Source organism: Oncorhynchus tshawytscha, linkage group LG09 (genome assembly GCF_018296145.1).
Source record: "Oncorhynchus tshawytscha isolate Ot180627B linkage group LG09, Otsh_v2.0, whole genome shotgun sequence".
NCBI classification, from domain to species: domain Eukaryota; kingdom Metazoa; phylum Chordata; class Actinopteri; order Salmoniformes; family Salmonidae; genus Oncorhynchus; species Oncorhynchus tshawytscha.
In genome coordinates, this window is record NC_056437.1 from 81,967,871 (window position 1) to 81,980,190 (window position 12,320).

At 41.8% G+C, this 12,320-nt stretch overlaps 1 protein-coding gene across 2 annotated transcripts; it reads right to left on the reverse strand.

Moving 5' to 3' along the window:
* Nucleotides 1-4,642: 4,642 nt before the first annotated feature.
* On the reverse strand, nt 4,643-11,476 carry LOC121847247. 2 transcript variants are annotated; one of them, XM_042327645.1, is made up of 5 exons: nt 11,281-11,476; nt 11,068-11,146; nt 8,018-8,257; nt 7,253-7,561; nt 4,643-5,421 (listed from the first exon to the last, which is right to left on the reverse strand). In XM_042327645.1, exons 1-5 carry the CDS (start codon nt 11,359-11,361, stop codon nt 5,069-5,071), a joined length of 1,062 nt encoding a protein of 353 aa, XP_042183579.1. In that variant the 5' UTR covers nt 11,362-11,476; the 3' UTR covers nt 4,643-5,068. The 2 variants fall into 2 exon arrangements, with proteins under 2 accessions (XP_042183579.1, XP_042183578.1); XM_042327644.1 differs by having other exon boundaries at nt 7,949-8,257; nt 11,281-11,475.
* Between the last annotated feature and the right edge of the window lie 844 nt (nt 11,477-12,320).

A 12,320-nucleotide genomic window follows, 5' to 3' on the forward strand; every position in this document is an offset into this window, starting at 1 on the left:
TGTGTGTGTGTGTGCACAGGTGTGTGATTGTGTTTTTCCCCAATGTTATGTACACACCACCAAAAACATGATATATTGTGTAATGACAAGGACAGTGTGCTGAGTTTTGCGGTGGACCATAGCTCTAAACAGCAGTACTAATATCCACTGGAGTTTTGTTGACTACTTGTAGAAATTAACTTTTTTATAAACCCCAGTTTTCATTGTGGGGTTCTGATTGTAGCTGATTGTAACTGCCGCTGCCCCCAATACAGTACCGCCGAGGAAGCTAATGTGTGGCTGTTAAGTACGCTGCAATCAATCAGTTGACGTTTGTCTGTGCCTGTTCAATTACAGAATAATAATGTAAATCAGTGTGCGCTGGGGAAAGACTGAATAGAGCATTATACAACAAAGGCAGACTTGATGAGGCCACTCCAGTCATGGAGTAATAAGGGATCATTTCAGCAGGACAATAATCCATAGGGCACATCTCCTGCTTTTCTACCCCACTTGTCATTTTGCTCTGCAACAAACCACAAGTCTTCTTGTACTGTATATCTCTCTACCCAGGTAGTGTCTCTGTTAGCGATTTCATGATGGAGAAACATCAGTACACACGTAACTGATCCTGAGGAACATAATGTATTTTTTTCCTCCATCGGCTAATTAGTGAGAAAGAGAAATTAGAGAGAAAGAAACTCTCCTGCTAGTCACCTATAAAAAAGAAAAACACAGAGAGAGAGAGAGAGAGAGAGAGAGAGAGTACAGCCTGCTGCCTCTTGCAGTGTAAGGCATCGGCAGCTTCACTTCACCATGGCAACAGGCTTCCCATCCAACAGCTGCCTGTATCCAGGAGGGCAGAAAGCATCGCCCCAGCCCAGCTCTTATCTTAGGCCAGGATATCAGTGATCCAGACCTCACAGATAGACCATCCTCAGAGAAACCCACAAAACCCCAAGGTCCTCCATTCTAACCCACAATAATTCCCACTATTTACCTTATGTCAAGAGGTGGGGAACTTACAGTCAAGAGTCGTGAGTTGGGTCAAAAATGCACCCACATGTCAGATACCTTGCCTTCGTGTTACAGAGATGCTGCCCAAGAGGTTGTGTTTGATAGGCTAGTTTATTCTCTCATAGTACAATACGTTTTAAGGGCTTGGACTGGAACATTGTCTCCATATAGAAGACAAATTCAATACATAACATACAGTGATGCTCTGTGCATGACTCTTTGTGAATGAAGTGTTGTGTAGCACTATGGATGCTATGGAGTACTATCATCAAACACAGACTTGTCTTTTAATGCTTTGGCTTTATTCAATTAATGTAGAAGAGAAAACTCTTCCCCACATTCATTTACCATAACTAAGAGAGCTATCTGATGAGAATCAGCAAATCCAAATGAACTTTCCCAAGCCCAGCTAGACTTATATCATCCCTTATAAACCAGTCCTATCAAAGCCTCTCTTTTTCCAGCCTTCAGCGGGACTGGTTTATAAGGGATGATATAAGTCTAGCTGGGCTTGGGAAAGTTCATTTGGATTTGCTGATTCTCATCAGATAGCTCTCTTAGTTATGGTAAATGAATGTGGGGAAGAGTTTTCTCTTCTACATTAATTGAATAAAGCCAAAGCATTAAAAGACAAGTCTGTGTAGCAAACAGATGTTGTTGTTGAAATTATGAGAGCTGAAGAACACAATAGTTTTCGTTAAATAGCAGAACACTGCAAGTAATTGAACTAATAAAAAATACACAAGAGGAACTTTCCCCTATTAGCTAATTGAAAAGAAAAGAGTGAGGGCACAATGAAATGATCTACCATATTTTCATTCTAAGCTTTTATTTTCACATAAACACTTATAAAATACATTTGTAAACATACAGAGAAGCTTTGGTGTGTGCAGTGAATATTCTACATTATGTAGTGTGTGTGTTCTGCATTCTGTGTTCCTATACCATGTGACAAATATGTACAAGGAAGCATACCATGTATCCCTCAACCACACACCAATTACTTGCAATTACTTCCTTATTCCCAGCCAATGTCGCACATTGGTTTGTAGCTAGCCATTGTCAACCATGCCAGCCCCAGCCGTTGGGAGCTGACTACTGACCCATACGCCAGGCCAGAAATAAACTCTTATCTTCCTTAGACTTGCAGTCTAACACCCCACTTCACCACACCTCAACACACACATATGTCCTTTCACTCATGCTTAGTGAACCAGGGTCTTCGCTCCTCTCTCTCTTATTGATTCAGTGTCTGATTGGGTGGTGGCTCTGCTGGAGCGTGTTGTTTTTGGCCTATTGAGCCGACTCACCCTCTACTCTGTCCACAGTGGCTGACCTCTCCTCCTGCCTCTCTACTCTCTCTAGGGAGCCTTTGGACCAGCATCGCTGAGTCTCAGCCCTTAACCGCCTGTCCCACCACCGTGCTCTAGGGATAGCCATGTCAGGTCTCCCTAATGCTATGTGGAAGCAGGTGTTATCTTTTTTTAGTCTGTTCACTCACCATGCACCCATCTGTCTGTGTGTATATTACAGTGAAACTCTATAAACTACATCACAAACAGGAATTTGTCTTCCAGTCAAGTCAAGTTAAACAGAGATGTGGTTCTCTTAACCGCTGTGTTGCGTTAAATCTATACAGACTAGGCTACAACTAAAGCCCCTTGCGGACCTTTTTACACCTTGGAGCAGGTTTGCCAAAAGGAGGCCAATGACCATCATCTCCTTTCTAGGTAATGTTTGATTTTACTGAAACAAACTGTCAATCGATTTAAAACACTTCAACTATATTTCTGATCATGCCCTGTTTGGGACAACAGGACTCATCATATTGATGAGTGTTTGATAATGACATCCCACTTTGCAGGAATCCTCACAATTGTCGGGGGAAATGTATCTATTTATCAGAAGAATGCAGAATGTGTTGTTATACTGTGTACTCAACAGGTATCTCTCACAGCAGCCCACACATGTGCAACAAGGTCAGTCCATCTAAAACAGTTTACATATCCTCGCACCTGGATAATGCATTAGAGATGTGAGTTTGACACCACAGAAGTCATGAGTGTTTTATAATGAGACATTTTACCCTCCACTCCTTCACTTTGCAGGAGACCCCACATTGGCGTAGAGGAAATGGATGGGAAATGTGTCACATCAAAGTGTTGATTTATACAGAACAGTTGGATTGGAATTCACACAGCATGAGTGTGTGTGTGTTTGTATGCAGAGGGAGAAGAGTTGCGTATGATTGGTTTGAATGTCCTCTCTGGTGGGATGACTCTGCCTCCTTGTGGTACACTGAGAAGGAACTAGAAATGCAATTTGAATGACCATGGGTCCTCATTCATTAACTGTCAATGTCATGAGTTCCCTCAGTGGTCTGGCGCATTTTTAAATTGAGAACTAGTACAGAAAACAACACGGGTGACTATATTTGCTATGGTATAATACAACTTGTATTTTAGAATCCAGAACACACAGTAACATGTCAAATCAAATCAAATCAAATTTTATTTGTCACATACACATGGTTAGCAGATGTTAATGCGAGTGTAGCGAAATGCTTGTGCTTCTAGTTCCGACAATGCAGTAATAACCAACAAGTAATCTAACTAACAATTCCAAAACTACTGTCTTATACACAAGTATAAGGGGATAAAGAATATGTACATAAAGATATATGAATGAGTGATGGTACAGAGCGGCATAGGCAAGATACAGTAGATGGTATCGAGTACAGTATATACATATGAGATGAGTATGTAAACAAAGTGGCATAGTTAAAGTGGCTAGTGATACATGTATTACATAAAGATGCAGTAGATGATATAGAGTACAGTATATACGTATACATATGAGATGAATAATGTAGGGTATGTAAACATTATATTAGGTAGCATTGTTTAAAGTGGCTAGTGATATATTTTACATCATTTCCCATCAATTCCCATTATTAAAGTGGCTGGAGTTGAGTCAGTGTGTTGGCAGCAGCCACTCAATGTTAGTGGTGGCTGTTTAACAGTCTGGCGGCCTTGAGATAGAAGCTATTTTTCAGTCTCTCGGTCCCTGCTTTGATGCACCTGTACTGACCTCGCCTTCTGGATGATAGAGGGGTGAACAGGCAGTGGCTCAGGTGGTTGTTGTCCTTGATGATCTTTATGGCCTTCTTGTGACATCAGGTGGTGTAGGTGTCCTGGAGGGCAGGTAGTTTGCCCCCGGTGATGCGTTGTGCAGACCTCACTACCCTCTGGAGAGCCTTACGGTTGTGGGTGGAGCAGTTGCCGTACCAGGCGGTGATACAGCCTGCCAGCATGCTCTCGATTGTGCATCTGTAGAAGTTTGTGAGTGCTTTTGGTGACAAGCCGAATTTCTTCAGCCTCCTGAGGTTGAAGAGGCGCTGCTGCGCCTTCTTCACGATGCTTTCTGTGTGGGTGGACCAATTCAGTTTGTCTGTGATGTGTATGCCGAGGAAATTAAAACTTGCTACCCTCTCCACTACTGTTCCATCGATGTGGATAGGGGGTGTTCCTTCTAGCCATGTTCTGACATTGCATTGATTATTATATAAATCAGTCTAATCAGTTCTGACTGTAAAACACAGCAACAAGTTGACAGGCTAAATAAGCAAGATCAGTCAATTCAACAATACAATTTAGAATATCTTTATTACGCATCTAACAGCAATACTATTTCCATCAGTAAACACTTTCACCACCAGGAAGCAGTATTCTACTACTGTAATAAGCAATGCAATTTAAACAAGTGTATAACGTTGAAGACAAACAATGAAAACTTCATACAGTATTCTCAAATCCCAATGTACAATCATTTTCAGTTTAAAATTCAATTTTATTTATTGTAATTACTTTGATATTTTGCTTCCCAGTATAAAAAGTGAAAACATATATCCACTTTGGCCATGGCAGTCTAGGTTTGCTTTCTCTTCACTCAGTAAGAGAAAGGCCCTGATCCATCCTGTGTAGATGTGCCATGACCAGGAAAGCCCCTTTCCCTACTGTAGTTCGAATTCCCATGTTCAGTAAAAAACCTCCTGACCATCCCATGAGTAGTCCTATGTTATGATTATGAGTCCAACCAGGATGAAGACCAACAGCAGTCTGCTCCTAGTCTTTGTCCCTGAAGAGATCACTCTGGAGTAGTGCAGCTGTTTGTGAGAGCTGTAGGTTCCACTACTAGGTATCCACAAGGAGCAGTTGTAAGGCTCAGTCCCAGCCTGGGTAGGCAGGGTACTCCTTATATCAAACAGCCCCTCTTCATCCAGCTGGCTCTTGGTGCTTGCGGACTCTGTTATATTCTCAGAGCCCAGGAACCAGTGTACTGTGCCTTCTGGGTAAACTCCAAATAACTGGCACTCAACCTGAGACTCATTCTGGAACACTTTGTGCTCAGATGTCCTTAGGCACTCTGCAATGTTGTGGGAAAAATAGGATGAGTATTGAGTAGTTCTCAAGTAACATTCACATACAGTGCCTTGCGAAAGTATTCGGCCCCCTTGAACTTTGCGACCTTTTGCCACATTTCAGGCTTCAAACATAAAGATATAAAACTGTCTTTTTTTGTGAAGAATCAACAAGTGGGACACAATCATGAAGTGGAACGACATTTATTGGATATTTCAAACTTTTTTAACAAATCAAAAACAGAAAAATTGGGCGTGCAAAATTATTCAGCCCCCTTAAGTTAATACTTTGTAGCGCCACCTTTTGCTGCGATTACAGCTGTAAGTCGCTTGGGGTATGTCTCTATCAGTTTTGCACATCGAGAGACTGAAATTTTTTCCCATTCCTCCTTGCGAAACAGCTCGAGCTCAGTGAGGTTGGATGGAGAGCATTTGTGAACAGCAGTTTTCAGTTCTTTCCACAGATTCTCGATTGGATTCAGGTCTGGACTTTGACTTGGCCATTCTAACACCTGGATATGTTTATTTTTGAACCATTCCATTGTAGATTTTGCTTTATGTTTTGGATCATTGTCTTGTTGGAAGACAAATCTCCGTCCCAGTCTCAGGTCTTTTGCAGACTCCATCAGGTTTTCTTCCAGAATGGTCCTGTATTTGGCTCCATCCATCTTCCCATCAATTTTAACCATCTTCCCTGTCCCTGCTGAAGAAAAGCAGGCCCAAACCATGATGCTGCCACCACCATGTTTGACAGTGGGGATGGTGTGTTCAGGGTGATGGGCTGTGTTGCTTTTACGCCAAACATAACGTTTTGCATTGTTGCCAAAAAGTTCAATTTTGGTTTAATCTGACCAGAGCACCTTCTTCCACATGTTTGGTGTGTCTCCCAGGTGGCTTGTGGCAAACTTTAAACGACACTTTTTATGGATATCTTTAAGAAATGGCTTTCTTCTTGCCACTCTTCCATAAAGGCCAGATTTGTGCAATATACGGCTGATTGTTGTCCTATGGACAGAGTCTCCCACCTCAGCTGTAGATCTCTGCAGTTCATCCAGAGTGATCATGGGCCTCTTGGCTGCATCTCTGATCAGTCTTCTCCTTGTATGAGCTGAAAGTTTAGAGGGACGGCCAGGTCTTGGTAGATTTGCAGTGGTCTGATACTCCTTCCATTTCAATATTATCGCTTGCACAGTGCTCATTGGGATGTTTAAAGCTTGGGAAATCTTTTTGTATCCAAATCCGGCTTTAAACTTCTTCACAACAGTATCTCGGACCTGCCTGGTGTGTTCCTTGTTCTTCATGATGCTCTCTGCGCTTTTAACGGACCTCTGAGACTATCACAGTGCAGGTGCATTTATACGGAGACTTGATTACACACAGGTGGATTGTATTTATCATCATTAGTCATTTAGGTCAACATTGGATCATTCAGAGATCCTCACTGAACTTCTGGAGAGTTTGCTGCACTGAAAGTAAAGGGGCTGAATAATTTTGCACGCCCAATTTTTCAGTTTTTGATTTGTTAAAAAAGTTTGAAATATCCAATAAATGTCGTTCCACTTCATGATTGTGTCCCACTTGTTGTTGATTCTTCACAAAAAAATAGTTTTATATCTTTATGTTTGAAGCCTGAAATGTGGCAAAAGGTCGCAAAGTTCAAGGGGGCCGAATACTTTCGCAAGGCACTGTAGCTGGAGTGGGTCTAACAAGTTCATTGCCATATTTGTGTAATATTTGGTCTGACTTGCCTACATGTGTCATTGTTGCAATTGCTCTCATCCTACAACAGCATCATCATGAGTTATATGGAGCATTATTCCTATACAGTATACAGACCTTGCATTGTCACAGTGGTGTTGGCAGCTGTGATTGTTAGGTTGGAGCGCAGTTTGCAGGTGTAGTTACCCTGACTGGACGGCATCACCCGAGTCAGATTGAGTGTGAGGGTGTTGTTTGTGATGTCACACTGGACGCCAGGAAAGGAGAATACACCAGTGGCATTGACCACACACAGCTGTTTCATTTTCCATACCCAGGAAAAGAGAATGATCTTGAGTGGGCTCGATGAAATGATGTCACACTGCAGGGACACATTCTGATCACACTGAGCCTTTACCTCAGTACTGGTTCTCAGCTCCACTTTACCTGTGAATGAATGGATAAAGAGGAAACTGTTATATCGCCAGGTATAGGAAGCTTTCCATGCTTACACACACTATTTACACGGACCAAAAATAAATCAAATGCAACACTTTAAAGGATTTTGCAGAGTTACAGTTCATATAAGGAAATCAGTCAATTTAAATAAATGCATTATACCCTAATCTATGGATTTCACATGACTGGCAATACAGATATGGATCTGTCGGTCACAGATAAAAAATAAAATAAAAAGTAGGGGCGTAGATCAAAAAACAGTCAGTATCTGGTGTGACCACCATTTGGCTCATGCATAGAGTTGATCAGGCTGTTGATTGTGGCCTGTGGAATGTTGCCCCACTCCTCTTCAATGGCTGTGCTGTGTATACAGACCTTGCATTGTCACAGTGGTGTTGGCAGCTGTGATTGTTAGGTTGGAGCGCAGTTTGCAGGTGTAGTTACCCTGACTGGACGGCATCACCCGAGTCAGATTGAGTGTGAGGGTGTTGTTTGTGATGTCACACTGGACGCCAGGAAAGGAGAATACACCAGTGGCATTGACCACACACAGCTGTTTCATTTTCCATACCCAGGAAAAGAGAATGATCTTGAGTGGGCTCGATGAAATGATGTCACACTGCAGGGACACATTCTGATCACACTGAGCCTTTACCTCAGTACTGGTTCTCAGCTCCACTTTACCTGTGAATGAATGGATAAAGAGGAAACTGTTATATCGCCAGGTATAGGAAGCTTTCCATGCTTACACACACTATTTACACGGACCAAAAATAAATCAAATGCAACACTTTAAAGGATTTTGCAGAGTTACAGTTCATATAAGGAAATCAGTCAATTTAAATAAATGCATTATACCCTAATCTATGGATTTCACATGACTGGCAATACAGATATGGATCTGTCGGTCACAGATAAAAAATAAAATAAAAAGTAGGGGCGTAGATCAAAAAACAGTCAGTATCTGGTGTGACCACCATTTGGCTCATGCATAGAGTTGATCAGGCTGTTGATTGTGGCCTGTGGAATGTTGCCCCACTCCTCTTCAATGGCTGTGCGAAGTTGCTGGATATTGGCGGGAACACGCTGTCGTACACGTCCATCCAGAGCAGTGGTCACCAACCTTTTCTGAGTCAAGATCACTTTGGCAGTCAAAAAGCAAGCAGAGATCTACTGCTTTTTTACATTAACCTCACAAACAGTTGTAGAAAGGAGGTTTGGGCCGTAGGACTAGAACATTATCACAGCATATTGGCTATATGACTGGCCTGCCAAAGACCATATTATATTTCGAACTCGAGCTTTGATAACAAAATAGATCAATTGGTTTAGCACTTGTGAGGCAAATAATTTGTTTTTTTGTTTTACTGGACTGGTGGTACCTGCACGACGTCAGTGATCTCCAGGTCGAAAAGTTGAAGCTCTAGAAAGATGCCCGAGTTTTCCGACTTGGAATTCCAAGCTGGATGACCGTTCTAAAGACTTGTCCCAATCACCTCTCACGGTCCCTGCTCTCTCCTTCCTTTCCTCCGGTGAGACTGACCAGAGAGAGTGGACACCGTGTTCCACCTGATGGCGAAACTCGAGTCGTACCACATCTGCCTCATGCACAAATTCCTGTTGTTCCTATGACCAGAGAAAGTTAAATTATTCCTTAATATTAAAATCGACACGACGAGTTGCTAATAATAATAAAACGCAGGGCTATCGATACTTGGCTACTCATTCATTGCAGCCCGAGCAGAAGTACGGAGAAGCACGTTTTGTAATTGTGTTGAATAAAAACAGTGACAGTGCTGAATATAAACATGAACTCACTCATAAAATCAGCAGCTCTTTGCTGTATTCGTTGACAGTCTCTCTGTGGTCATGGTTTTAAAATATATAAAATCTTACGTACGCTAGTAGCCTATTAAACTTTGCTGTGGCCAGGGTCATGGAAGCTCTGTAGCCACCGTGATTTGAGCTATCCGATTGGGCAGCGCAATAGGTGCACTCGATTTAGTCACAGATTTGCCGGTCCTGCGGGTAGGCTGAGTTTGTCTCATGGAAACACTTTGCTTAACCGGTGCGCTCAACACGATTTTAAAAAAGGAACACAAGCCTTTATCGTTCGTTGGCTTTTCTACAGAAATATTTGGTGATCGACTAGGAATGTGGGCCTCAGGATCTCGTCACGGTATCTCTGGGGATTCAAATTGCCATTGATTAAATACAATTGTGTTCATTGTCAGTAGCTTATGCCTGCCCATACCATAACCCCACCTCCACCATGAGGCAATCTGTTCACAACGTTGGCATCAGCAAACTGCTCGCCCAAACGACCACATTCACGCTGTCTGTTGTCTGTCCGATCAGCAGTTGAAACCGGGATTAATCCGTGGAGAGCCCACTTCTCCAACTTCTTGGTCATCGAAGGTGAGCATTTGCCCACTGAAGTTGGTTACGACGCCAAACTGCAGTCAGGTCAAGACCCTGGTGAGGACGACAAGCACGCAGATGAGCTTCCCTGACATGGTTTCTGACAGTTTGTGCAGAAATTCTTTGGTTGTTCAAACCCGCAGTTTCATCAGCTGTCCACGTGGCTGGTCTCAGACGATCCCGCAGGTGAAGAAGCCAGATGTGGAGGTCCTGGTCTGGTGTGTTTACACATGGTCTGCGGTTGTGAGGCCAGTTGGACGTACTGCCAAATTCTCCAAAACAACATTGCACTCGATTTAATAGAGAAATTAACATTAAATGATCTGGCAACAGCTATGGTGGACATTCCTGCAGTCAGCATGCCAATTGCACGCTCCCTCAAAACTGGAGACATCTGTGGCATTGTGGTGTGGGACAAAACTGCACATTTTAGAATGCTATTTTATTGTCCCCAGCACAAGGTGCACCTGTGTAATGATCATGCTGTTTAATCAGCTTCTTGATATGACACACCTGTCAGGTGGATGGATTATCTTGGCAAAGGAGAAATGCTCACTAACAGGGATGTAAACTAATTTGTGCACAGATTTTGAGAGATAAGCTATTTGTGCGTATGGAACATTTCTGAGATCTTTGATTTCGGCTCATGAAACATGGGATCAACACACACGTTGTGTTTATATTTTTGTTAAGTGCATATTGTGCCCATAGCCAGTTCAGCTAGGAAAGAATGAGTTGTGAGAACTTGAAGAAAGTTTGTTTCTGTAGAAAGCAGATCATCTTTACTCAGGTCTTCTCAAGTTAGTACTACAGATTCCATCTTTCACTTTATCAAGGTCCTAGCCAGACAGCATGAATCTTTTGAACCAAAAATGTTTTTTACTTTATAGTTCTTTCATAGCAGAATCTTACCCAAAATTATTTGAAATATGGCTGTACTTTCTGTATTTGCTGGATGTGACACATCCTTACTAAAAGACAAGAGATTGCTCCCTCAAGCAGCTTTTTTGTCTGGTAAAAAACAGCCAAAATATGTTTTTGTGCACTGTCTCACAATGTTAAAAATCACTTACTTTCACTGTTGACAACTGAAGAGAGCCAGATGGCTAAGACCCAGACAAAAATGACCTCTGTTTTTCTCTGTTGTTTCATCTGCATTTAAATTGACATGAGTTACTTTAGACGGCACAGTTCACAGCTCAAACACATGTCTCTAAAGAGAGAGAGAGGATCCAATCCAAAGCACATGGTTACTTTCTGATATGTATTATAGCAGTACTACTCACCATCTTGTTAAAGCTCTTAAAATCACAGTCTTCTCTGTTTATGACTTCCTGCCTCTCTTTTCCTGTGAGTGGTTTACTCATACAGATTTAAAGCACTTGAACTAACCTCAAGCTGTGTTTAGGTCTTGCACATTTCTGAGCCAGAGAGTGTCTCATCTCAATTATACGATAACATGGATCATTCCTCTGGGTTTGTTTTCATGCCTAATGTCATGTAGTGTCAGGTTTGCCCTATAACATGTCCAGACTGGCCTTTTTGCTCTGGTTTGAGTGAGGAACTATGCTGATTGTTCGGGCAATTGCAGCAGCTTCAGATTACTTTTCAGTTTCACTTTTGTCAGTCATCTGGAAAGGCCTCTAGTTATTTTTTATAAACTCCTTGTTTGATTTATTCCCTTATATGGAAATGATGTTCTATTTCTTGTTTATTTCAGTTAACAGGGACAATAATTAGTACTGCGTTCCCCCCTTCTTATCAAACTAATCATGACATAAAGGGAATCTTATTGTAAAATGTTGCCCTTGAATTCCATACATTTCATACTTTTGTGTTTTTTATAACCTTGCTTATAATCTTCCATCTCTTGTATATTTCTTGAGACTTTCATTTCGTCCAAGAATAACATCTGGAGTGATACTAGAACACTCACGTACCCTCAAACTTGCCTTTTATTTCCCCGTAAACATTTTCCTCAGATTCCCCTAGTATCCTCAAATGGAATTATAGGATACTGAGTTTGGACCAGACAAAAACAATGTTAGTTGAAGTCTTGAAGGTCAAAGTTGCTTAACTCTCACTTATCCATCATTTCTTCTTGTCTCTGGCTTTTCTGTCACCATGCAATACACCCCCTCTCAGAGAAATATACTCTATAGAATCTGTCCACCCACTTGTATTGAAAATAGATTGAAATGTAGTTCCTCCGACACATCTTGACAAACTAAGGGTATTTTAATTGTCCTTGACTCACTGAAAGACATGCTGTTGTCTGAGGGAAGAGCGATTGAGTAACAATCTATTCCTACAGTTGAATTACATA

What these genes read in the sequence shown, in the direction of transcription:
- LOC121847247 (XM_042327644.1), bottom strand. Translation starts at nt 11,361, where the DNA reads ATGAGTAAACCACTCACAGGAAAAGAGAGGCAGGAAGTCATAAACAGA. An exon ending in TTCAGTTGTCAACAGTGAAA is followed by an intron (nt 8,258 to 11,067) that starts GTAAGTGATTTT and finishes ATTCATTCACAG; the next exon opens with GTAAAGTGGAGCTGAGAACC. An exon ending in CACCACTGTGACAATGCAAG is followed by an intron (nt 5,422 to 7,252) that starts GTCTGTATACTG and finishes ACAACATTGCAG; the next exon opens with AGTGCCTAAGGACATCTGAG.